Source organism: Ammospiza caudacuta, chromosome 6 (assembly GCF_027887145.1).
Source record: "Ammospiza caudacuta isolate bAmmCau1 chromosome 6, bAmmCau1.pri, whole genome shotgun sequence".
In the NCBI taxonomy this organism is placed as follows: Eukaryota; Metazoa; Chordata; class Aves; order Passeriformes; family Passerellidae; genus Ammospiza; species Ammospiza caudacuta.
Genome location: NC_080598.1, coordinates 30,940,185 through 30,962,733, shown reverse-complemented (window position 1 = coordinate 30,962,733; position 22,549 = coordinate 30,940,185). Strand labels below are relative to the sequence as shown.

The 22,549-nt window shown below is 44.7% G+C and overlaps 1 protein-coding gene across 2 annotated transcripts in view; it reads left to right on the top strand.

The window, feature by feature from the left end:
* Positions 1–18,359, top strand: part of RGS6 (regulator of G protein signaling 6) — a 247,467-nt gene extending 229,108 nt beyond the window's left edge. The window contains exons 17-18 of one of the 2 annotated variants that reach the window (XM_058806257.1): positions 3,034–3,087; positions 17,901–18,359. In XM_058806257.1, coding sequence (XP_058662240.1) covers positions 3,034–3,087; positions 17,901–17,951 — 105 coding nt within the window. In that variant the 3' untranslated portion in view covers positions 17,952–18,359. The remainder of the gene's footprint in view (positions 1–3,033; positions 3,088–17,900) is intronic. The other variant, XM_058806258.1, reaches the window with a different exon arrangement.
* Positions 18,360–22,549: the final 4,190 nt, after the last annotated feature.

Sequence of the window (22,549 nt, the reverse complement as noted above, 5' to 3'; positions counted from 1 at the left end):
TCATCTGATGGTTGTTTCATATTTTATCCAAATGCATATGTCCTTTGCCATTAGCTGGTGGAGGCCGTTGGTGTTTTTACTGGCAAAGATTGCATCTTTTGCACCTGGGAGGACTGCACGGCCTGGCACGCACATGTCTTTGTCTGCCCTTGCCCCTTTGCACACACAGTGTATGTTTGTGCAAAGGCTGCTGTGGCTGCTGCAGCAGGCAATGGCTCCAGGGTCCACACCCCAGGTCTGTTCCCAGGACTGGGATAGGTGTGATTCAGTCTTTCAATTATTTATTTCTTTTTTGCACTTTTTTATTTAAATTTCCTTCATCTGGTGTGCAAGGCAGCCTCTCCAGCTCAGCCCCGTGCTGCAGAGCTGTGGGCAGGCATTCCCTGCACGGCAGGCAGCCAGCCACACGGGCAGGCAGACAGGAAGAGCCAGCGAGCAGAGCAGCCAGCACCCACACCCACGGACATTCAAACTGCTCAAGCCAGCTCATCACTCTGCAGCCAGCCTGCCTCAGCTGCTTTTTATTTCACTAGAAAATGTCAGGCTTTGACTCAGAGCTGGGTGCTATGGGGATGAGCTTTCCACGCATCCAGCTGGTCCCAGCCTGCCACCACCGTGCCAAATGTGCAAAGCACTGCAGACCGTGCTTTGCAAGACACTTCTGTGAGCCACTGTCAGTGCTCTGTGTGCTGCTTCCCCACACGTCCTCAGCTGTGGTAGGCAGCAAACAGCCTTGTGTGGGGAGCCCTGCACCAGACAAGCTCTCAGCACCTCAACAAGGTGCTCATCATCTTTGAAGACCACCCTCCTGCCTTTCTGCTGGGTGGGAAGATGCATCACCTTGTTGGGAGAGAAAACAGAGATTCTAAATGTTGACAGGGAGTGCAGGAGTGCAATGTGGCCTGTATAGCAGCTCACTCTCCTCTGACCCCAGTGAACACCAGAGCTCCACTTCAAAATGCAGCTGGGTCAGACACTGACTTTCCAGCCTGCAGCAATATCATACTGCGGACCCCAAGTGCCTTGCTTCCCTAAGGAGCCTTGCAGAACACTCAGTCTTTTGTTCAGGTATTTCTTCTCCTGAAATTGTGTCTATAACTTGGCTGTTGGTGGGTCTTACCACCCCTGCAGGAGACCTGCATAGAGGCCCAGTGCCCAGCTGGGCACCGCTCTCCTCAGTTGTGCTCTCTGGGACGTGTCCAGCCAAAGTGGCAGGAATGCAGCTCCTCTCTGTCATCTCTGCTGTCTTGGGGTGTAGGGACACCACTGAGGCTACTTCCAAGAACGAATCTGTGATGCTCTGAGCACTTGCATGACTCTAATACTCAGCCACAGAGTGAGGCTGATGTTTCTTTTGCCTTTTCTCTCCTCTCACATCCAAAGAGAGGCAATTAACCCTTGGATTAGTGCATGATAAATACTCCTTTGGGAACCACTGGACTGGGTACATCGCTGCCTTCCTGCCAGCCAGGAAGGCTCCTTTATTCCTTGGTACTTGCTTTGAGGCCTTGGCTCCATTCTCTGTCTGGGCTAAAATGGTGTGCCTCTAGCTTTCACTTTTGATAGCACTTTGGGACATCAGAGCTGATTCTGTGGCTTTCTCAATTGGTTATAAGTGTGGATGTTGCTTGTTTCTTTCTTCTGGATAAAAAATATTGCTTGTCTTAAAAGGGCCTTATGCTTTGGTCTCATATTTGGTGGTGCAGCAGGGATGATCTGTCCAATTTCTCCATGAGATGCTTAAGACTAACCTTGTAGACATCAGAGAACAGTGAAAGCTGTGATAAACATGCAGAAGAATCAAAAAGCTTTGCCTAGACTCAGCTACACAACTTCTCATCCAATTTATCTGGTATGGTTTTGGCTTCTTTATGTTTTCTCTATCGATTTTTGCATTGGTCCTTTGTCCTGGGGATTGTTACTGCAGCTGAATGTGTGACAGATGGTATGTCAGGTAGGTGCCTCTCCAGTGCAGTGCTTGTTTCCAGTGCATTGTGATGCACCATCATTACTGTGGTTTTCTCTTACATGTAGGTCCTTATTCCCTTCATGGCAGTTTTACTTCCATCTTACCACCCCCATTTTGCTGGTTCACCACATTAAAATAACTGTATCTCCTGGAAATCTGCAGTGCCCACAGCTTCCTGACTGCAGTGAGCTTTCTTTGGTAGCATTTTCTTCTCTTCTCTATAACCATTTTTCTCTCTTAGATATTCCAGCAAACATGCCAATAAATTATTTAGTTCTTCCTTGTTAGTGGTGATTAGATCTCCCTTGTGCCAAATGAACGAAGCACTGCAGTGAGCAACCTTCTCAGGGATATGTTAATGAAGCCATGATGCACACACTTGTTTTCTCACAGTGCAATTGAATGTCTTCTCGCATATGAATAGTCCTGTACTCCAGGTACAAAAATATCAGTGCCCCGGACTTGTCTGTATCTTTCTGTTGTCTTGCAAAGACATGCACATGTTGTCTTGTGTTTTGACTTACTGGAAATACGCCTCTAATCTTTGGATAAATAGAATAGTATAGGTTTACTGGCAGTGAGTGCAGTGGTGGTTTTCTTCCAGTGCTGTGTCCACTCTGACATTGCTTTTTAATATTGTGAAAGGTACTGTGTTTTTTTCATCTCTCTGCACAAGAAGATGGGAGCCTCTGATAGCTGTTTGGCAGATGTTAACCAGAATCAGGCGTCCCCACTTGAACAGTAACAGAAGGAAAATTCAGTGAACAAGAAATCAATACTAACAGCTCTAAGACACAGCAATGCACAGACATATATGGACCATTCAAAAAGCTCACAGGGGAGAAGTGACATTCTCTGAGAGTACAAGTAGTGATGTCTCTCATTCTTTAAGGCATTTTGATTTCTTATGTTTGCTGTTGCAAACATTGATTTCTGCTTTTTACATTTTTAACAACTTTTTCTTCTTGCTGCTTCCTTATATTTTGCTGCTGTTTTAAAAGACTGCATTTAAGCTGAAGGGTTTTTTTCTGTATTTTTATCTCCCTACTTCGTTCCCTGTTAAGCCAGAGAATGAGCAAGGTCGTAGAACTTCTCTAGAAAAGTTCACTCGCAGCGTGGTAAGTTCCTTTTCTTTTCCCTCCTCCCTTTCCTCAGAACTTCATTTTCAGCTGGGGGAAATGTGGATGCTTGACTTTTTATTTCATCCTTTATTTTTGCAGCTAGCATCTTTGCAGCTTCTCTCTTAATACTGTAGCTCATCTAAATAGTAGCTCTAAAGAAGGGGCTGGGGGTGGGGGGAGAAATGGCATAATGCTCATTCTAGCTTATCATCATTGCAAAACAAATTGATTTTTTTTTTGTCTAGAATTAAATACAAAGTTGCCTTTTTGCTGCGTTCCCACTACAGTATTTGTTGTGGCTTTTCCTTGCACAGTGAAGTAGAAGAGCATGGTTCTCATAGCTCCATTGCAACAGTATCTGTTTGGTTCCCTAGTGCATGGATAATGACACCCCACATACACATCCACCCACAGCACTGCAGCCGCTTCCTCCGTTGCCCCCATCTGTCAGTGCTCATGTAAATAGTGATAAAAGTGCGATACCCTTTGCCTCATTCCTGATACTGATACCGGAAAAGGAGCCCAGTCACAGCAAGAAACATGACACTGTTCAATCTTTTAGACAAGGGGACAGCAGGACTTCAAGGGCAGCAGGCAGATGTCCTCCCTCTTTGTCCTTCATTAGTCTCCAACCTCTAGTCAGTCTGTCCAGAGTTTGGGCAAGGCCTGCTTGCCCCCACTTGCATTCAGGAATCTGTCTGTGCAGCAATTTTTCTACAGAGCAGGAGAAGCAGGGGGAGGGGGCAGGACCAGAGGCAGTTACTGCAAGTGGAGTGGAGTAGCAGGGATACTGGGCAGCACAGGTTGTGTTTTGAGCTGCATCAAAAACAGCGTGACCAACAGGTTGTGAAAGGGGATTCTGCCCATCTACTCTGCTTTTGTGAGATCCTCACCTGGAGACCCTCACCTGCATCCACCTCTGGAGTCCCCAGGACAGAAAAGACATGAACTGAATCCAGAGGAGGACCACAAAGTTGATTAGAGGAATAGAGTACCTCTTCTGCAAGGAAAGGTTGAGAAAATTAGTTTTGTTCAGTCTGAAAAGTGAAGACTTTGGGTTTATTTAATTGTGGTCAGTACTTTTAAGGAACCTACAAGAAAGACGAGAAGGACTTTTTGCAAGAGCACGTTTTGACAGGACAAGGGCGAACGAATTCAAACTAAAGCAGAGTATGTTAAGATTGGATGTTAGGAAAAAATCTTTACTGTGAGGATGATGAGGCACTGGAACAGGCTACCCAGAGAACCTGCAGATGCTCCCTCCCAGGAGGTTTTCAACAACAGGGTTAATGGAGCTCTGAGCAACCTAGTCTAATAAATGGTATCCCTGCCTGTGACAGGGGAGTTGGAACTACATGATCTTTAAGGTTCCCACCCGAAGCATTCTATGAGTCACACTCTTGCATGTGTGTGTATATATTTGTATATTTATATGTACACTACATACATACTCATGGCATATAAATATAGCACCTTTGAACATCCTGAGAGAAACAGGAAGCTGTGCAGGTAAGTGTGAGCTGCTGTAGAGCAAATAAGCTGAGAGCAGTTCTTCCTGACACTGCTGTGCTACTGCACAAGCAAACTCAAATGTAACATACAAGGCTTTGTAGTACATCCACTGGCAGACTTCCTGGGGAATGTATTTATATAGCTAATGCATATGCACACATTTGAAATATGTTGATACAAAATATATCACTATGCCCATCTGCATATTTACTACTTTCTAAGAGTCTGCCAGGGAGAGGAGTAGGAAAGATTTTTTTAATTTTTTTTTTTTAAACAAACTATGCAGAAATATTTACATAGAGTGGTAAATTCTGCTCCCAGATTTGCCAAGTATGTGGAAGAGTAACTCTCACTTTACTAGACTGGCTGGGTTTATAGTTGCACAGCCAAGCATGTATTTTTCTCTTCCATTTGATTTGAAGGGTAACTTGACAAGCTAAGTTTGGGATGCTATGATTAGAACGTAAGTAGCGGTAAAGAAAATTGTAGTAGAGTGGTTGGTACTTTAGTTCATTTTTGTCTTACTGGCTAGCATGCTGTGAATAGTTTTTTTCATTTCTCTTAATAAAGATATAAAATCTCATCTTCTGATGGCATGGTAGTTACCAGAACTAAGAAGAGTCTGAATTTTTTATACTTTGCATTATGGCAGTTTGTTATTGCCATCAGATGAGAAAATAGTCACTACGTTGACATGTCATAATGTCCTCAGAGGACAGTATTACCAGTGAGAACTTTATGGCATACTCAGGGGACTGAATTAAGATTAAGTTAATTCTGTATGCTCTAGTTCTCCAATATGCAGTGCAGCTCCCTGACTGTGTAGGAGTGAGCAGTTCAGCGGTCCATACTTCCAGAGCTCCACTGTGCTTTGTGAATGCTCATTACAGGATCATGTATTCAAGCTGGCCCTGCACAGGCATGACAAAGTTAAGTGTATGCTTAAGGTTTGGCTGGAACAGACCCCCAGTTTGTCTCTCTTCAAGGGAGGAGCACTGAGCCTATTTTGCAAGCAGATTAATATGAGATCACATTTCCAGTGATGGCTGTAAAAGAAATCTCAAAACCAGTAAGGGCCAAAAGTTTTGCCTTAAGGAGTCATAATTGAAGTGAAATCATCTCCCAAATTGACGGAACTGTTAATTGCCTGTGGATCTGGGCCACCTCCAGACTGTGCTTCTCTGCCTGGCACTGGGAGGGCCAGTAGACCCCAGGGAAAATTTTCAGATTTGGCTATAGCATGTGGCCCAGCATTTTGGGAAATCCCAGAATCACAGTTGGAAGGGCCTCTGGAGATCACCTAGTCCTGTTCTCCTGCTAAGGCAGGGTCACCTAGAGCAAGCTACACAGGCATGTGTTCAGGTGAATTTGGACTGTCTCCAGAGGGAGACTCCATGGCCTCCTTGGGGAGCCTATTCCAATGCTCTGCTACCCTCAATGTAAAGAAGTTTACGAGACATAAGTCTGCCAAGCCAATCTCTAACTCAGGTCTCTATGTCCAAGGGGAAGTTTCCCTTTCTCCACCCTTCCTCTCTTACTTCCAAAGTCTGGGGTTCCCAACTTCAGCATTAAAAACTGAGACATTCAGTAACTGGGCCTTCTCTCTGTCTTCTGTCACCAGGACATGCATCTGATTCAGCAGCAGCCCCACGTTTTCCCAATTTTTCCTTTTGCTGCTAATGTACTTTAGAAACCCTTCTTTTTGTCCTTCATATCCATTGTCAGATTTAATTCTCCATAGGCTTTGGCCTTCTTTGTCACATCCCCACATACTCTGACTGTTCCTTCAGTCCTCCCACACAGCCAGTTCCTTTTTCCACATCCCAGAATCTGCTTGAGATTTATTAGAAGCTCCCTGCTCATCCAAAGGGGTCTCCTGCCCCCTTTGCTTGGTTTCTTGCTCATGGCAATACCCTGGTCTTGAGCTTGGAAAATGTGATGCTTGAATATTGACCAGTGCTCTTGGACCCCCTTTTTTCTAGAGCCCTTCCTTTTACATCACTGTACTCAAATCTGGGGAACTTTGGGGAACACTGCAGGCATAGGGCCAGAGCAGGAACATGGAGATAGAGGTTCATGATCCTTTCCTTGCTGAAAATACTGTACTTACACTGTTGCTTTCCATATCAGAGAAAGCTGATTGTAGCCAGAAGACCAAACATGTCCAGCATCTTAGGGAGTCTTCACCTGAATGAAAAAAATCAGACTGTCTAAATTTGCTTTTATGGTTTCTTGGGTCTCACCATCTCTTGATTTATAAAGACAGGAAAAAATGCTTCAGAAAGAGAAACTAAAGAGAAACAGTAAAGTTTTGTGTTGACAAACTGCAAAGAGTATTGCAGGCTTTTTGTCTCTTACTTGAGCTAAGCCCCACCTGTGAAAAATCTTACAGGGCTCCCAAACTGATCTCCCGCACTGGGTGGAAAGCTGGATACCTGGTTTTGGGTGCACAGAGTCAGGGATTAGCTCCAGACTATTTGACATACTTTAGCAAGACACCATGAAGTTCTGCTAGGCAACCAGAGGCTTTCCACCTTCACATGGATCAATGGGGAATAAGAAAGAACAGGGCTTTACATGATTTTTTTTTATACCAGTCTTCAACTCCTTGAAGACCCACTGTCATGTCTTCCTTGGCTTGATAATTTTGACCAACAGAAGGCGTCTCATGACTAATGAATGCTCTGAGTTTTTGCACCAAATCTTTCTGAAAGCCTCATGCTATCTGGTCCACATTAAGCATGACACTAAGAGCAAGATTTTGACAGGGCAATTTTCACTGTGGTGATGGTTCACCTTTTACTTCCAGGTCCTTACAAAGTATCAGCTGACACCGTAGTGCAGTAGCCAAAAGGGGGTTGTGCCCATTGTGGTCAGATCCTTCTGTACCAAAGGGCATAGTTTGCAGTGCCTGTCTGTATTCTCCTTTGAGCAAGGCAGCATATGTCTGATCCAGCCCCCAACAAGCCAGGCACCATCAGCCTCCTCAACTTACCTGACAGAAGTCTGAAGCTGTGATGTCCATGTGTTTCATGGCAGCTTTGTGGTCCCAGGACCAAACATGGTTATCAGTCATCTGGTGAGCATCAAAGGGCGACATCTGCATGGTGGAGCAGCAGAACACTACAGGGCACATGCTGCCCAGCACTGCTGGAGCAGAGGGATGGCAGATGTCTTTTCTCCTCTCTTCAGGTCTTGAAGAGTCCTCACAAATACATAGACAGCACAGTGGTAGGATAAACATCACAGTACCTGGGCCCTTTGGGCCTATGTCAGGTTCCCATGCTTTGGAATCACAGATATAAAGCTAGGCTGGCACTTCATGCTCTCCAGGGTGCCCTGGGGAATGGTCAATATCCTGGAGCTGCAGAGCTGACAGAGCTTAGGAGCTCTCACTAATCCATCTCGTTTCAAAAAGGATGGCACTGCACATGGTGGTAGGTTTATCTTATTACAATTTTCCTTTTGAATACAAGGATTGACATTATGAAAGCAGAGTTAGCCTGTCTTCTCTCCCAAGTGAAGATAAATGGCATCATAAAAATCAGACACCATGTATCATATATGTTATAAATAATATCTAGTATTGAGGTAATAACTTAATTTTAAAGACACACATACACACAAATCCATATATCTAGATCTCTCTCTTCTGTCATATTTCATAATCTTACTAATTAAAAGGAGCCTGCTATACTATTTTTAGCCCTGCAGCCTCAGCCTAGCTGTTTAAACCACTGTAGTTTCCCATCTGCTTTAGAAATTATTTAATAATCAGATAGACAGAAGCTTAGTTCTCATAAGCTGAGATGATCCTTCAGGGCCAAGTGTAGAAGGAAAATATATTTTAATGAGTACATTTAGGGGAACTACTGCTGCTTTTTGTCTCACAAAGGAAGCCACCAAGTCTCTGCCTAACTTGCACTGGTAGCCATTTGCATTTAATAAAGGAGGTAATAGGAGGGGGCTCCTTTGTTGCATCTTAAGCATTATCTCTGAAAGCAGCAATGGGTACTTCAGCAATAACAGGGATTAAACCTATGGATACCAGCCTCAGCAGGTAACTTAGATAAGCCTGGGCCATCATACACAAACTTGAATTCAGCCTTTCCTAAAATGGCTATCTTCCAGGGAAGGAATTTTCCCTGGAAGAAAACAGGTGTTAAAATTTCTGACTCAGTGTTCAGGTGGTGACTCACTGCCAAGACCTCTGGATTTTATTCCCAACTGATATTTCTTTAAGAAAAAAGGCACACCCACATGGACCACTTTTAGAGGATAAGAGTTCTCAGTCTTTGTGCTTTAAAGGACAAGAGAGTGACCAGAGCAATGATCTATACTTTAGGCAGAATTTTTACAAATTCTGGCTGAACTGACAGATGTGGGACACTGTTACACATTATGTTCCTAGACTGGGGGAACATAATGTGTAAGGGTGGAAAAGGTCTTTACCTGAAGGAGGCAAAGAATCTCTTGTGTAAATTCAATGCAATGTTGAAAGAAAATAAGGTGAAGGATGAGATGGTCTGTGTTCGAGCTGTGTGGGAAGTAGCCTGTAGTTTAAGGATGTAAGAATAAGGGTTTTCAAATGACCCTTTTCAAAGAATCCTGGACATTTTGGATGGAACATTTTGTACAGCACATCAATGAAGATTGAAGATTGTCTCAGTTCCCAGGCACAGGTTAATAACTGCATCGACAGACTGGCCCAGCTTCATTAACCATAGCATAGGCAGAAGGAGAAGCTGGGAAGCAGGAGCTGCTGTTATCCTTGTGTTAGCAGCACCAGTCTAGTGGTTTTGTATTTTCACCCAGAAGCATTGTAGCCAAAGTCCCACATGACATCCTTAATGGCTGTGGAGCCAGTGCTCCACCTGGGTTTCTCATGCAAGGATAACTTTCCCAGAAACAAGAATGACTGGAGATCTTGAGTTCAATGTATTTATCATGCTCAGTGCCCAAGATACTTTTTGTCTGGAGCCTAAAATGCCCTCCTCCTCCTTGCAGTGACGCAAACTGTCATTAGCATGGTAGCATTTCCTTTGCTTTAGTTTTCTGGTATGTTTTGGTAATTTTATATTGAACAATTCTTGTTTCAGGATGTAAATGCATCCCAGTTCAATGCTCAGAGAAATCCACAGTTGCATATTTAATTTCAGTTCCATATGTATCTGTTCCCTTGCATTATATAGCTGTGAAAGTTTTAGTTTCTACCCTTATTGCCTGGCTGTCCCTCCCTTGAGGTTCTCAGCTGTCTCCCAGCTCCATGTTGTCTCTTCTGTTTTTATCTGCTGCTGCTTCCCCATCTTCCTGACCCTGAGCTTAATCCCTTGGCCACTGCTACTCATGCTCTTTTTTATATCTTCTTGGTTTGTGTACTGTTGGATCAGACTCCCAGTCAAACTCAGTCCTATTCTTAATTCATGAGTGTGGTGTCACACATGTGAAATGTGTTGATAGAATCTTATCTTTCTATGGTGAACTGTGTGATGTTTTGCACAGCTGTGTCACTGTGATGTATTATAAATAGTAACCATGAATGCAGTGAAGAAGGTGTAAGGCTGGAGAAAGAATTGCTGCCAAATGTCATCTTTTTAACTAGTTCCTTGATAATCTCATAAAGCTGTCATATATTTACCACTTTTCTCACTTTTTCACTTTCCCAGCTCTACCAGCTTGCATAAATAGATCACAGCATTTGAGAATATGGAAAGTATTCACAACCTCCAATAAAGACAAAGTTTAAGCCATTATTGGTAGAGAATAGTGGTTGAAAAAGTGGAAAGTATGAAAAGATTAGACACTGAGATGCTGGTGAAGTGGCTATCAGAATAGATAGCAAGAAGGGAAGGGATACAGGAGTGGATTCCAAAGTTTTTTAGATTTGTCATCAAGAAAAGACATCTGGGAAAAGGGTTATTTCATCTTTGGAAGGTATTTTACTTTAAATAAAATGTGCTCACTTGACTACTCCAATCATTACACTAGCTTGTGCTGAGAAAAGGAATTGCATTACTGAGGTGGTGGGAAGCATCAGAACGTACCCAAAGCGCAGAGGGGCTGCAGCCTGTGTTTGCAGCCTGCCCTGTGATTGTTCCCATGGTGTGACAGCCAGCCGGTGTGTGCAGCTGGGGCTGCAGAGGGCTGCATGCATGTCCTGCATGGCGCATGCACTGACTGGCCGCTGCAGGCAGGGATGCACCACGCCTGCCCTGGGTGTCGTCATGGCACCTTACCTGCTTTGGTCAGGGGTAAGTTGCATGTGTCACCTGTATGCTGCACAGTCTGCTCTAGAATCAGGGCTTCCTTTAAGGGGTAAGTTTTCATTGTTTCCAGTAAGTATTCTAGCTTCTAACCCTTCACTTCCTAAAAGCACTGCTGTGTGGTGCTGCTGACACAGGATGGCAGCTTCATTTTGCCCCTGCAAGGGCAGAGTGAGTGAGTGATCTTTGTGCATACCATTTGTGAAATTGCTTGGGGACCTTTCTAGATGAAAGGCACTATACAGAGTTCAAACACACCCACTATTAATTTGCTGTATTTTGTTTGAGCCACACACAAATCCTGGAAGACAAAAGCAGGTACCTTCTCACTACAGACAGGTCTAGCTGCAGATACTAAACCATGACCTTAGCAAGGTGTTTGGGAGGGAGGGTGTGCTTAGCCCCTGCTGTGATTTTACCCAAGTTTATTTTGATACTCCAGAGAGATTTGATATTTCAGTGGTGCATCCATTTTCCTCTGTACAAGACATTTGCATATCTGGTTCCCAGTCGTGCTGAAAGCTGTCAAACAAGCTGAGTCCTTTGCACAGAATCACACCCTGCCCTAGAGGCAGACCAGCAACATTCAGTTAGGGCATTTCTGAGGTGGCTTGAAAAAGCAGTCTGCTACACCATTGTGTACTGGCTGCAGTGATCCATCTGCTTCTCTGTCTTCCTGGGTTTGTGTCAAAAGGAGGAAAACATGCTTAATCTGCAGTCCACAGACAGCTTCAACCAATGCCAAAACTGGTTCACTCTCAGCTATAAGGAGCCCAGACTGTACCACAAAAAAAGAGGATCTTGTGGTACTGGTGGGATGGAAGAGGAAGACTGCAGCTATTATGAAGCTGTGCTAGGAGTGGGTGAATACAGAGATCCTGGTCTGTACCATATGCAATGGTGTACTGGTTTTTCTCCAAGCAAAGTGCAATGCCTCATTTAGGAAGCACAAGAAATCCTCACAACTTAAAATGGGAATAGATGATACTGGTTTTAATTGGACTGAAGCTCTGAACTGTTCCCATAAGAGAGCTAGAAGAGCAAAAAAGCAATATCATATGTGGGAATGTAACCCATGGTGGTAGAGTTTCACTGTGATGGGCAGGAATGGCAAGAAGCTCAGGTAACTTGTCAGTCAAGCCTTAGAAGAGGAGTGGGGCCCACTCTGCAGAAACTTGGGAGTAACTCATGAGACTGTAGTGGCAGGAACAGGTCAACAGGAATGCTCATTCCACATGCTGGGAGCATCTGGCTCCACCTTACCCTCTACAGCCACTTTGCAGCTCCTGTTTTCAGTTTGTATCAGTGTGTAATTGGTGGTATTGTCCACCACATTTTGTGTGTTAATTTATGTTACTTATGTTCATAGTTTGTATGTCTGTGTTTATTTTGTGTTGAACTAAGTTATTTTCCAGTATTGTTTATATTTTTAATTCAGTTTCTTATTTAACTTCATTAATTTATGTTACACTTATCTTATGTTGACAGTGTATATCTTAATGAAAAAATCTAATAAAAGGATTATTTTTTAAATGGCACAAAAATAAAGCTTCCCCAAGCTCTGTATTGTAATATAACATTGAAAACCAAACAGTGCTGGCAGTGCTAGGGCCATCACAATCTCTTCAGAAGTGAAATTTGGTTGCAGGATGTTGTTTGCCCACTGCCAAATTTCTTGCAGTATGTTAGCTAACAGATAGGAAAACTGAGTATTGCCTGTGATGATGTGAAAAAGATTCAAACCAATGGAAGGAGAATCATCTCACCTCCACTGGAGATGCAGACCAGCCCCAGTTCTCTGCAAAGGGCGATGGGGCATCAGTGCTCCCCATGAGATGACTTCTCTTCCAGGAAGGTGATGCTTCTGGCTGGAGCAGATTGGGCAGCAGGCTGGGAAAAGGAGAGCCCTGAACACAAACGAGGGGTAGAAAGCAAGAAGTGGGGACAGCTGTAACAAACAAAGCCCCAGGCTGGTGGGTGGAAATTGTGGAGGTGAGCAGTCAGCTTGGTCTGTACTGACATGGCACAGGGGAGCCTGTGCTGCCATCTCTCCTCTGCCCCTGCTGCAGCCACAAAGCTCATTATGGGATAAATCCTGCCTGGTGTTCAGGTAAGTTGTTGACAACGTGCATGGGAGCTCAGGCTTGTGCATGCTGGGGTGGGGAATGTCTGCATGCTGAGTTGCACTGTGCTGGGCAGAGCATACCAACATTGTGTGAAGCCACGGGCACTGGACAGAACTGAACTTTCCATTTAAAAATATTTTTTAAAATATTCTCCCAACTGTGCAAAATGCTAGTTTTGGCTGATAAAAGCAAGGAACAAGATGGAAACTCTGCTGGCTCATACAGTAGGTTTGGAAGGAGTGCTGTCCTTTTTTTGCATCAAATTCCAGACACTCTTTTTTTCCTTCTTACTTGGCTTCTTGCTATGTTAAATTGCTGAATTTTGCTTCATTAAAATAATTGCTGATTGCACTTTACACTTTAGCTTAGCAGCTGCCCAGCAAAGGCTCAGCCACTGAAGATGGCAACCATCTCCTGTGACCTGCCAGATAATCTTTATTTCAGTGGGCCTCAGTGAGCCCTGATGGTCCACAAGTGCTGAGATCCAATCCTCTGCTGGACATGCAGCCAAGGAGTTAGGATGGCCACATACTTGGAAGTCATATTCTAGGGGACATTTTCATGAGGTTTATTAATAATTCCCTGATTTTTTTTCCTTAGAATACTCCAGATCTACATTTTACACTGTCTTTAAGAAATGGCTCCTGTCATGGAAGTGTTCAAGGGCAAAAAAAAAAAGAAAAAAAAAAAAAAGAAAAACCAAACCAGATTCATTCAGCAGTGCAGAGAGAACTGGACATTACCAGATGCAGTGAAGCTCCATGTCATCCTTGCCTGTAAGCTGTGGAACAGCTCAATTGCTTGCAGGACATGAGAGAGAAGGAAGCCTTCCTGCATCCAAGACAACACACAACATATGCTGTACAACATATGCCCTACTGCTTGTGCTGTGTTGTTTCAGTGACAACAGTCTGGGCTTTTAATTGTTGTAACCCTAATTAGTAGTGACAAATATTTTGGGACTGGAGGACTTGGGATTTCTTTATAGACTTTAGACCCCATGTAAAAAGTTCACTCCTTACATCCACTCTAATCCTGCCTTAAGTTATTCAGCATATACATGTGGCACAGTAAAAGAAGCACTGAAGTGTGCTGAGCTTGAGATGGTACACTTTCCAAATCCCCTGCCAGCCTGGCTTAGATGAAATTTCTCCTGGAAATACAGCAGCTGTTGTTGACATTCTCTTACAGTGGGGAAAGGAGAGGCAGAGACGGCCGCTGGTTTCATGCTAAACAAAGATGCATGGAAGGAAAACATAATTTATTTTGGTTGAATCTTTTTAAAGAAATTAGGTGTTGCTTGTGCCAATCTTTCACATCATAATAATCGGAAACATCCTTGCTCTGTCAGATAGATCCCCAAGGGAATTCCACCCATTCCATGTGGTAGGTGAGACCCAACATGCTCTCCCGGACCTGAACTTTTTTTGGCACATGTACCCGGTTAAGAACTATTTCAGCCACCTCCAGCTTTCTGAGAGCAGCCTTTCACCTGACTGACTCAGGCCCTCCCACTATGCAGCCTCAGGGAAGGGTTGTGGGATCACAAAGAATACAGGGGTGCATCCCACCTCTGCTGTCTCAAGGTGGACACAGGCCACCCTCTCGGTTACCCAGATGCCTCTTTTCTGGACACCAAGCAATGACACTAAAGCATGCTGTCACCATTCTGGACTCTTTGGCCACGGACACCCTCTTGGCAAGCAGGGGCAGGCAGGTTTGGATGGACTGGCTGGGGGGCCTGGGGAGAGTGCTGGCTGCCTGCAGGGTGAGAGGCTGCCCTATTCCAAAGAACCCATTGTGTGTGCTGCACTTATGTTTTTCTCAGTCAGCTGATGCAAACTTTTTTGTCTCTTGAAGGGCTTTGTGCCTTAGAAGCCCTGCAGTGCTAAACCTGAAACAGAGATACCATGGGCCAGCCCCTCAAGTGGTGTAAATCAGCAGCACTTCTGTGAAATCAACTGAGTCATGTTGATTTATATCAGCAGGTGGATTGCAGATCGCATCCAGCTTTTCCACCTGTTATACACTTACTCCCTTCTTGTTCATTTTAGTAATAGGAAAGAGATACCAGTTTTCCTAATGAAATGCAATTTTTTCCTGATCCTCTTTTATTTTAATGAGGAGGTCTAAGGTGAGAGAATCCTAAACCAAACACCTGCATCCCACCCAAGCCCAGCCTGCAGATATCTGTGTCACTCACACCCATGCTGGGAGGCTGACACTTGGCCCTGCATTGGGTTGAAACAAAATCCCCATACCTCTAGCATGCCTCTAGCTGGGGGCTGAACATTACAGCACTTTTGCTTGTAGTCAAAAATGTCACAGCAATTTATGCAATTTCAGGGATCCTTTTGCCATCTGCCCTAACACAGAGGTGAACGCAACAACCGAGCAGACAACATTGTTGCCTGCTTCTTGCTGTCTTAAAGCAGAGCTTCTTGCACCCATCTGTTTGCAAGTCCCCGCCCATGAGGCCGTTCCCTGGCACAGTTATCCTCCCAGACAGACGGGCTTTGCACGGGGGACTCATCCCAGCCTGCAGGCGGGAAGTTTGCTGCAGTTCCCAGGGTAACGCCTTTCCCATGAGACGGGGGAGCTGCAGATGGAGGCCACTGCTTTTCCCCGCATCGAGCCGCAGTTTCCATTGGGAAACCCAAGAGCAAAGTTTCGCTCTGCGCAAATCACGGCCATTGGCTCCGTTTCCAGCCCACCACCTCCTCCAGGGCAGCCGTCCCCTCTCCTCAGCCTGGCCCACTACCGGCGTTTCTCCTTCCTGCTTTGAGCACAGCAATGCTGAAGTGGGGGATGAGGAGCAGTGTTTGCTCCTCAGCCCTGCTGGAACCTGACGCAGGGAGCTGGCGTAGCCCCAAGCCACCTGCCTGTGAGAAGATAACAAGAGGAGCTGCCTGCCGCAGATTAGTTAGAGTCTGACTGAATAGGCTTTATGTAAACCAAGGATTATTTATTTGTTTGGTTTTTTTTCCTAAGGAAGTACCCGAATATTGGTGGAAACTAACTTTTTTTTCCCCCAAAACTCAGCCATGTTACTCTTCCAGGAATTAACATCCATATCTTTACCTTCTTCTTCCTATAAATAGGATTCAGGGACTGATAATTCCTTAGCACTCTCTCTCTGGTATTCCTCAAGAGCCACAAAATGACAGCCCTGGTCTTAGCCCCCCCAAGCCATGTTGCTCTGCAGAAGACTTGGCCAACCACTGGGGTAGCACTGGGCCAAGCTTTACAACAGTGCATTTAAAAATAGTGATAATCAAAAAATTGATTTATACTGCAAAAAACAAAAACCAAAAAAACCTGCGTGTCTTGAATGGTGTGTCTGCAGAGCTCTGGGATGGAGCTGGCCATTTCCATGCTGAGCCCTGTGTGTGAGGCACAGAGCAATGGCTGTGGGCCTCTCCTGCCAGGCAGGACAGTCGGCACAATGACAGTGTTTCCCTCAGCTGCTGGTATACAGAACACGACAGATTAGGCCGTGTGTGCTCATGCAGCTGAACAAATTATTTGGTGAAAGTCACACATCTCAGTAATGAAATGCCACTTCTGTAGGGAACAGCTACATCCTCCTTGAACAGCCCTACATGGAAAGAGATTAGAAATCAAAGGGAGGTGGGAAATGTTTGTCTTTTCCTAGAGTGTTAACTTGTTTAAAAATATTTATTTTCAATAGCCTGCTAATTTTTACATTTCAGAATTTTTTTCTACATTTTATGCTTACTTATTTTCACTGAATAATCCATTTCTCTTGCTCTTTTTGTGGCTCTTTCTTTGAAACAGCAATCAGTAAGACTTCCTATTGCAAAGGAAATCTTGGCTAAATATAGTAATGAAGAGGAGGTTGTTTAAGAGCTGCTAGGTATTCTACAGCTCTCTGGTATTCCCTGAATGTTTATTTCAAGCAAGACTTTTTTTTTTCCTTTAGGAAAACCATAATTTTTAAAGAGGAAAGTTCACAAAAGAAATACAGCAACTGGTGCAATACCTGAGATAGTTTTTCACTGTTATATCAGCAATTGCAAAGCCATCAGTATTCCTTATGTGGATATACCCTGTCTGTAAATGGAGAACACTGGCTGCAGGTCTGTAAATAGGCCCTGTAGGTCCTTTGCTCCTGAAAGGAGGTGCTGCATGGTCTAAGTTAGGGCAGGAGTTCAGATGTGCAGGTGATCTTCCTTCTTCCTAGTCCTTGGTCCTGCCAGTGGGAAAGCTCATGTGGATGACAACAGGGCCTGAGCAGGGCTGCCACAGCCACACTCTTGCATTGGTGGCTTGGAGGAGAGCACAGGGACAGCAGGGATGCCAAGTAGGAGAGAACAGACACCAACCCATGAGGCAAGTGACCAAGGAGTGTGCCAAGGTGAGTGACAGCAGCACAGGAACAGGCTAAACTGTTTCTGAAATTACTTTTTTCCTAGACCTGCTTGTAGTGGATGCTGTGCAGCTGTTACAGATTCATAGACTGTGGGAGGGACATCCCAGTTTTCACAGCAGCCTTGGCTGTGCATCCCCTCCCTAAGAGCTCTACCCCTGTGCTGGGTAGAGCTCTCCACCAGCAGGACAGCACAAGTAGCAGTGAGTGTAGGACAGGGCTTTGCTTTTACCAGTTCCCATGGAGAAAGGAAATATCTTCACGAGACCCAGGGCACATCCTTGAGTGATAGTCACTGGACATCATTAGGCACAACTCCTCCTTTCCAAACCACTTTCCTGGGGCAGAACTGCAGGCATATGAAATTCTAGAGGCAGGCTCACCCCACCTGCATCCCTTGTCACAAGAGGCTTGTGCCCCACTCTCGGGGAAGGCCCTTGCCCCTCGCTCCCAGAGAAACCATTCCAAGACATCACTTACACCTCTGGATCTCTTCTGTCTGTTTCTCCCTCCCTCCAGGGAAAGTCTCTGGCAAGCAAGCGCCTCACGGGCCTGATGCAGTCCTCCTGACAGCTCCGGCCGACCGCCCCGCGGGAGAGACAGCTGGGACCGCTGCCGGGGATGGGGCATTTCAGGGAGAGCAAGTCCCTGCTGGGGAGACAGCCTGAGCAAGTGGAAGCAGAGAGCCACACACCAGTGGAGCACCTCTCTTCACAGTTTACACCAACACTTCCCTGTCTGCACAGCTCCTTAAGGACCCTGAGCTCTGTGCAGGTACTTTGTCTCCAGCTGAGGTTTGGAGAACACTTCACCATACACAGGAGTTCAACAAGGCAAGGGCTTGCTGTCTTGTTATTTAAGGAAACAGACCCAACTGCAGCTTGGAGAAAGAAGAGCTGAGAGAGATCAGTGTTTTCCCACATCTCTTTCCTCCCTGGCACAAACGTGACTGTAATAAGATGGCGCCGCAATCCCACTTACTCCCTTTCATGTGGCCGTCTGGATCCAATAAAATATCTGGATATTTTAGCTGGAAGCTGCTTCTCCTTCTCACAAAATCCCAAATGCATTTCACCCGCAGATTCACTGACTTTAACTTGGTTTTTCTTTCCTATGTTTCTCCTCCTTTAAAACAATGGGGGAAAAAAAAAAGAAAGGCATTAAGTTCATCACTCGTTGTCCTTCCAATAGCATGTAGCATGTCCAGAGATGATACCAGATCCTCAGCTGAAGTGAGGAAAGCAGGAGTGGTTTTCATCACCTGAGGATCTTCCCCCTTGAGTCAGACTGATCCTGGTGCAAATTCTCTGACATCGGTGGAATTGTTCTGCATGTGCGTGTAGTGCAAATGTGATCAGACTCTGCCTGATGCTCAAAAAGTCATGTTTGAGATGTGCAATGCACACACAAGCGCACACACACACTCACACACACAGTATTTAAAGTGAGTTGATTTATATTTTATTTAATTTTCTATTTATTTAAGATTTTGCATACCTAATCAATGATGGATGTTTAAACTTTTCTCCGAGCAAACCAAACAGGACTCCAGCTCTCCAGTCAGAGAGGGCCAAAATCCATTCACTTGTGTCCAGGGAAAGGCAACTCTGAGGAGGGAATTGATGGTGTGAATGGGCAAGGTGCCAAGTGACACTCCCTAAACAGCAGCATATCCAGCTGTGATATTGTGCTCAGATAACTGACCCTGCTGAGAAGCAGCATTCTGAGAGTGAAATTGTACCACTGGAGGAAATGAGCTTCCACTAAAACTCATCTGACCTGCAGCTCATGCAGCAAAAGACGGCAGCAGCAAAAGATGGCCCAGTAGCTTGTTTCAAGCTGTTGGAAGTGTGGCGGTTAGGATGAGGACAGGACTGAAGTGACTTTGTTATGAAATCCATTTATACTAGCTGCAGATAGGAAAATGGCCTGCATTCACATACAGTACACTATCTATATATAAAAAGAATTTCAAGACTCAGCTGACTCACAAAATCTCCTATATTTTGTAAGCAGTTCAGATCTGAAGCATATATGAAACTAGACATTTCTTGGTCTTCTTCACTCATGCCAAGGCAAATTGGCTTTTTGTACAGGTGGTAGAAACTGCTATATGGCTACAAGTCTACATTCCTACCTAGGCAAAACCATCTAGCTAAGTAGACAGCTGGCTATTGACAACATTCACTTCTGAGGCAAGTATTATTCTAATATCTAAGGCCTATGTATGCACAAAAACATGCCAGCATAGTTTCTGTCAGAAAAAAACCCTTCCTCTTTGCCCATGACAGTTCTCATTCTGATATCTCTTTTCTTTCCTGCAGAAAAGTCCTAATATCAATTATACCTAAGGTCTATTCACCTGCATGAATGTACAGTAGATGACTGAGTAGGATCTTTGTTCTTTACACATGCCTATACCCTAAACAGCCTGCTGTCTGACCTTCAGACCAAATTCATCCTACATATACATGACACACAAGCAAGTTCCAGGACGGCAGAACCATGAATGTCCCTGACATTCTTGTGGTCTCCTGCCTCTGAAGAGAACTTTTGTCACCCTCCAAATTGTCACTTAGCTGTCCTTGCAGGAACCTATTTGTCCTCTGTTGCCCACCCAGCCAAAGAGTCCCCTTGGGAAATAGCAGGTCTTTGTTTAATAGGTTCACATGTCCATTCATGTCATATGCATATGTGCCCCCTTGGTCATCCCTAGGAAAATGCAGAGGTCGTCTCTTCTTAGAGCCTTGTAGATGGTGTTTTTATCTCTGTCAAACCCTCCAGTGCCATGCATCACTGGAGCTCTGTAAACCAACAGCTGCTCACACTCCAAGCTACTCTGCTGCCAGTGCTGCCCAGCCGCAAGGCATTTCCCACGGGAGGTCTGTCTTGTGAACCCTCCAGCCGGTCTGCAGAGCATTCCTGAGCAAAATGTACACATAAAATATGAAACTGGTGTGTAGCAAGGAGCAGGGATAGCAAAGTGGCACATGTGGGTCTCTGCTTTGCAGTGAGTTCCCATGACTGGAGAGGTCATCTCCTGGGGGAAGGATGGGGTAGCTCCACAGAGGTACTCCTCAGGACCTTCAGCATGGGGACACGTGTGGGCAGGACTGGAGAGTGCTGGTGGGCAACAGGACAGGTGGAATTAGGGTTATGGTCTGTGCAGGCAGCAGAAATGCCAGACTTTAACCTGAGGATGAGGTGCTGCCCTGTGAGCCACACACTCTGCTTTGTCTTTCAGCTTTATTCCTGCAGGACGGTCACGTTGGCTGCCGCAATATTTTGCCTGTGGGGAATATTCTGTGTTTGAACAGTTGAGCACATGAAGGGAGTTCTTACAGACATGGAGAGTATGCATATGGGCGTGCATCAGGGCGCCTGGATGCTGAACAGCTTGCCATTTAAATGCACACTCGTGCAAACTAATCTGCTCAGCAATGGCTAGCTGAGCGGACAGAGCTGCATATCCTCTGGAGGGAAGAAAGCTCTGCTTCTTGTTTCCTGACTAAATTTCTCCAAAACAAACATGAGAGTAGACAAGGCCTCCTCCTGGGAATACATATTAACTGTTCTTCACATGTCTTTTACTTCACATATGGTGATATTAACATGTAACTACTTCCACATGAACCACATCCTTGAATTATTGCTTTTTAATGACCTTGCTTATTCCAAGTGATGCTACTTTTGTACACCCAATGGTATCCCATTGAGCATTGCAAACAGTAATCTGCTGCTTTCTGTGTCCAGTGTCTTCCAACTACCTCATCATGCTGAAGATGAGTTAGGAAATCAGCTTTCCACCTCTGTTTATGTTCTAAATGGCATCAATTCAAGGAAAGACAGTCTGGAAAGCTTCTACAATGTCCAAGCTGTGCAAGCTAGCTACAAAAGTACCCATACTTACAGGACTATGGCTGTGAAATATGGCTGTGCACTGTTATTTGGTTAATAGAGTATCCAGAGCACGCATAGCTATTGTGGCAAAACAGCAGCAGGACAAGAACTAGGAAAGGTTCGACAAGTCAGTGCAGAGTGCGTTAGGCTGAAGCAAATGGATTAATCTACTCTCAGTATAACTCTGCACTAAGATCCCATAGAGTGCTGTAATAAAATGGTAGCAGGGCAGCCATAAAAAGTGGCAGTAAACTGACATAATATTACCAGAATAAATGTAGCAATAAGGTAACACAGGCCACTGCAGTAAAGTAGCATTTTGATAATGCAGCAATAAGACACAACAGGATGCTGCAGTAAATTAGTATGGGGAATAAGGCAGTAATAACAGTGTGGACAAACAGTGGTACATTTGTACCAGGTACTGCAGCAATAAAGATAACACAAGATGTCCTAGTAATAAGTTACTACAGTAACAACAACATGATGCACTGTAAAGTTATATCAGGATGCTTCCATGCTGCAGTCAAATCCTACAAGAGGTGGTAGTGAGACAATGATGACAAAATATACCCCATTTCCAAATGCAGAACGTGAATCAGTTTTCTGCACTGTAACCCAGATTCTAGAATGATCTCAGCAATACCAATCTTCTCATTCCTGCTTTCAAGGAAGCTGAGGCAAGAGTGTTCCCCCACCCAGACAATTATTTTGGTCTGATAATACAAAATTGACTCATTGTCTCTTCAGCCAAATTGTCACAGACTGTGGTGAAGTTCTTTGTTTAGTCCTACTCAGGTGAAACCCTGGTGGTTTTGGTAAGTCCTTTGCCTTTGAAAGGATTTGGCTCTCATCTTCTGGCATGGGTGATGCTTTTAGCCTAAAATTATTTCTGGTTTGGGTGGGAGAAGGGGAACCCAGGTACAGAACATTTGACTGTACCAGTCTGTTTCCTAAAATGCACAAATAAATGGAGCATCCTGGAAAAGTCAAAGCAACAAGGACCAAATCTGTTCTGTCTGTCATGCACTCATGCACACAAAAATAGTTCTCCTGGAACCAGTGCAAGCCCTGGGTGCATCCATGGGCAGGACTTGGCCTAACCCTGTTCTCAGTGTCCACAGCAGAGTGACAGAAGCAGTGTCTCTGTCTCTTTTGCTGTTTTTCCTTTTTTTTTTAACCTGACCTCACCCTCTTTATGGAATGGTCTTAGAAAAAAATTCTTTTGCCATAACACAATATGCAGTATTGTGGCAAAGAATAGGTCT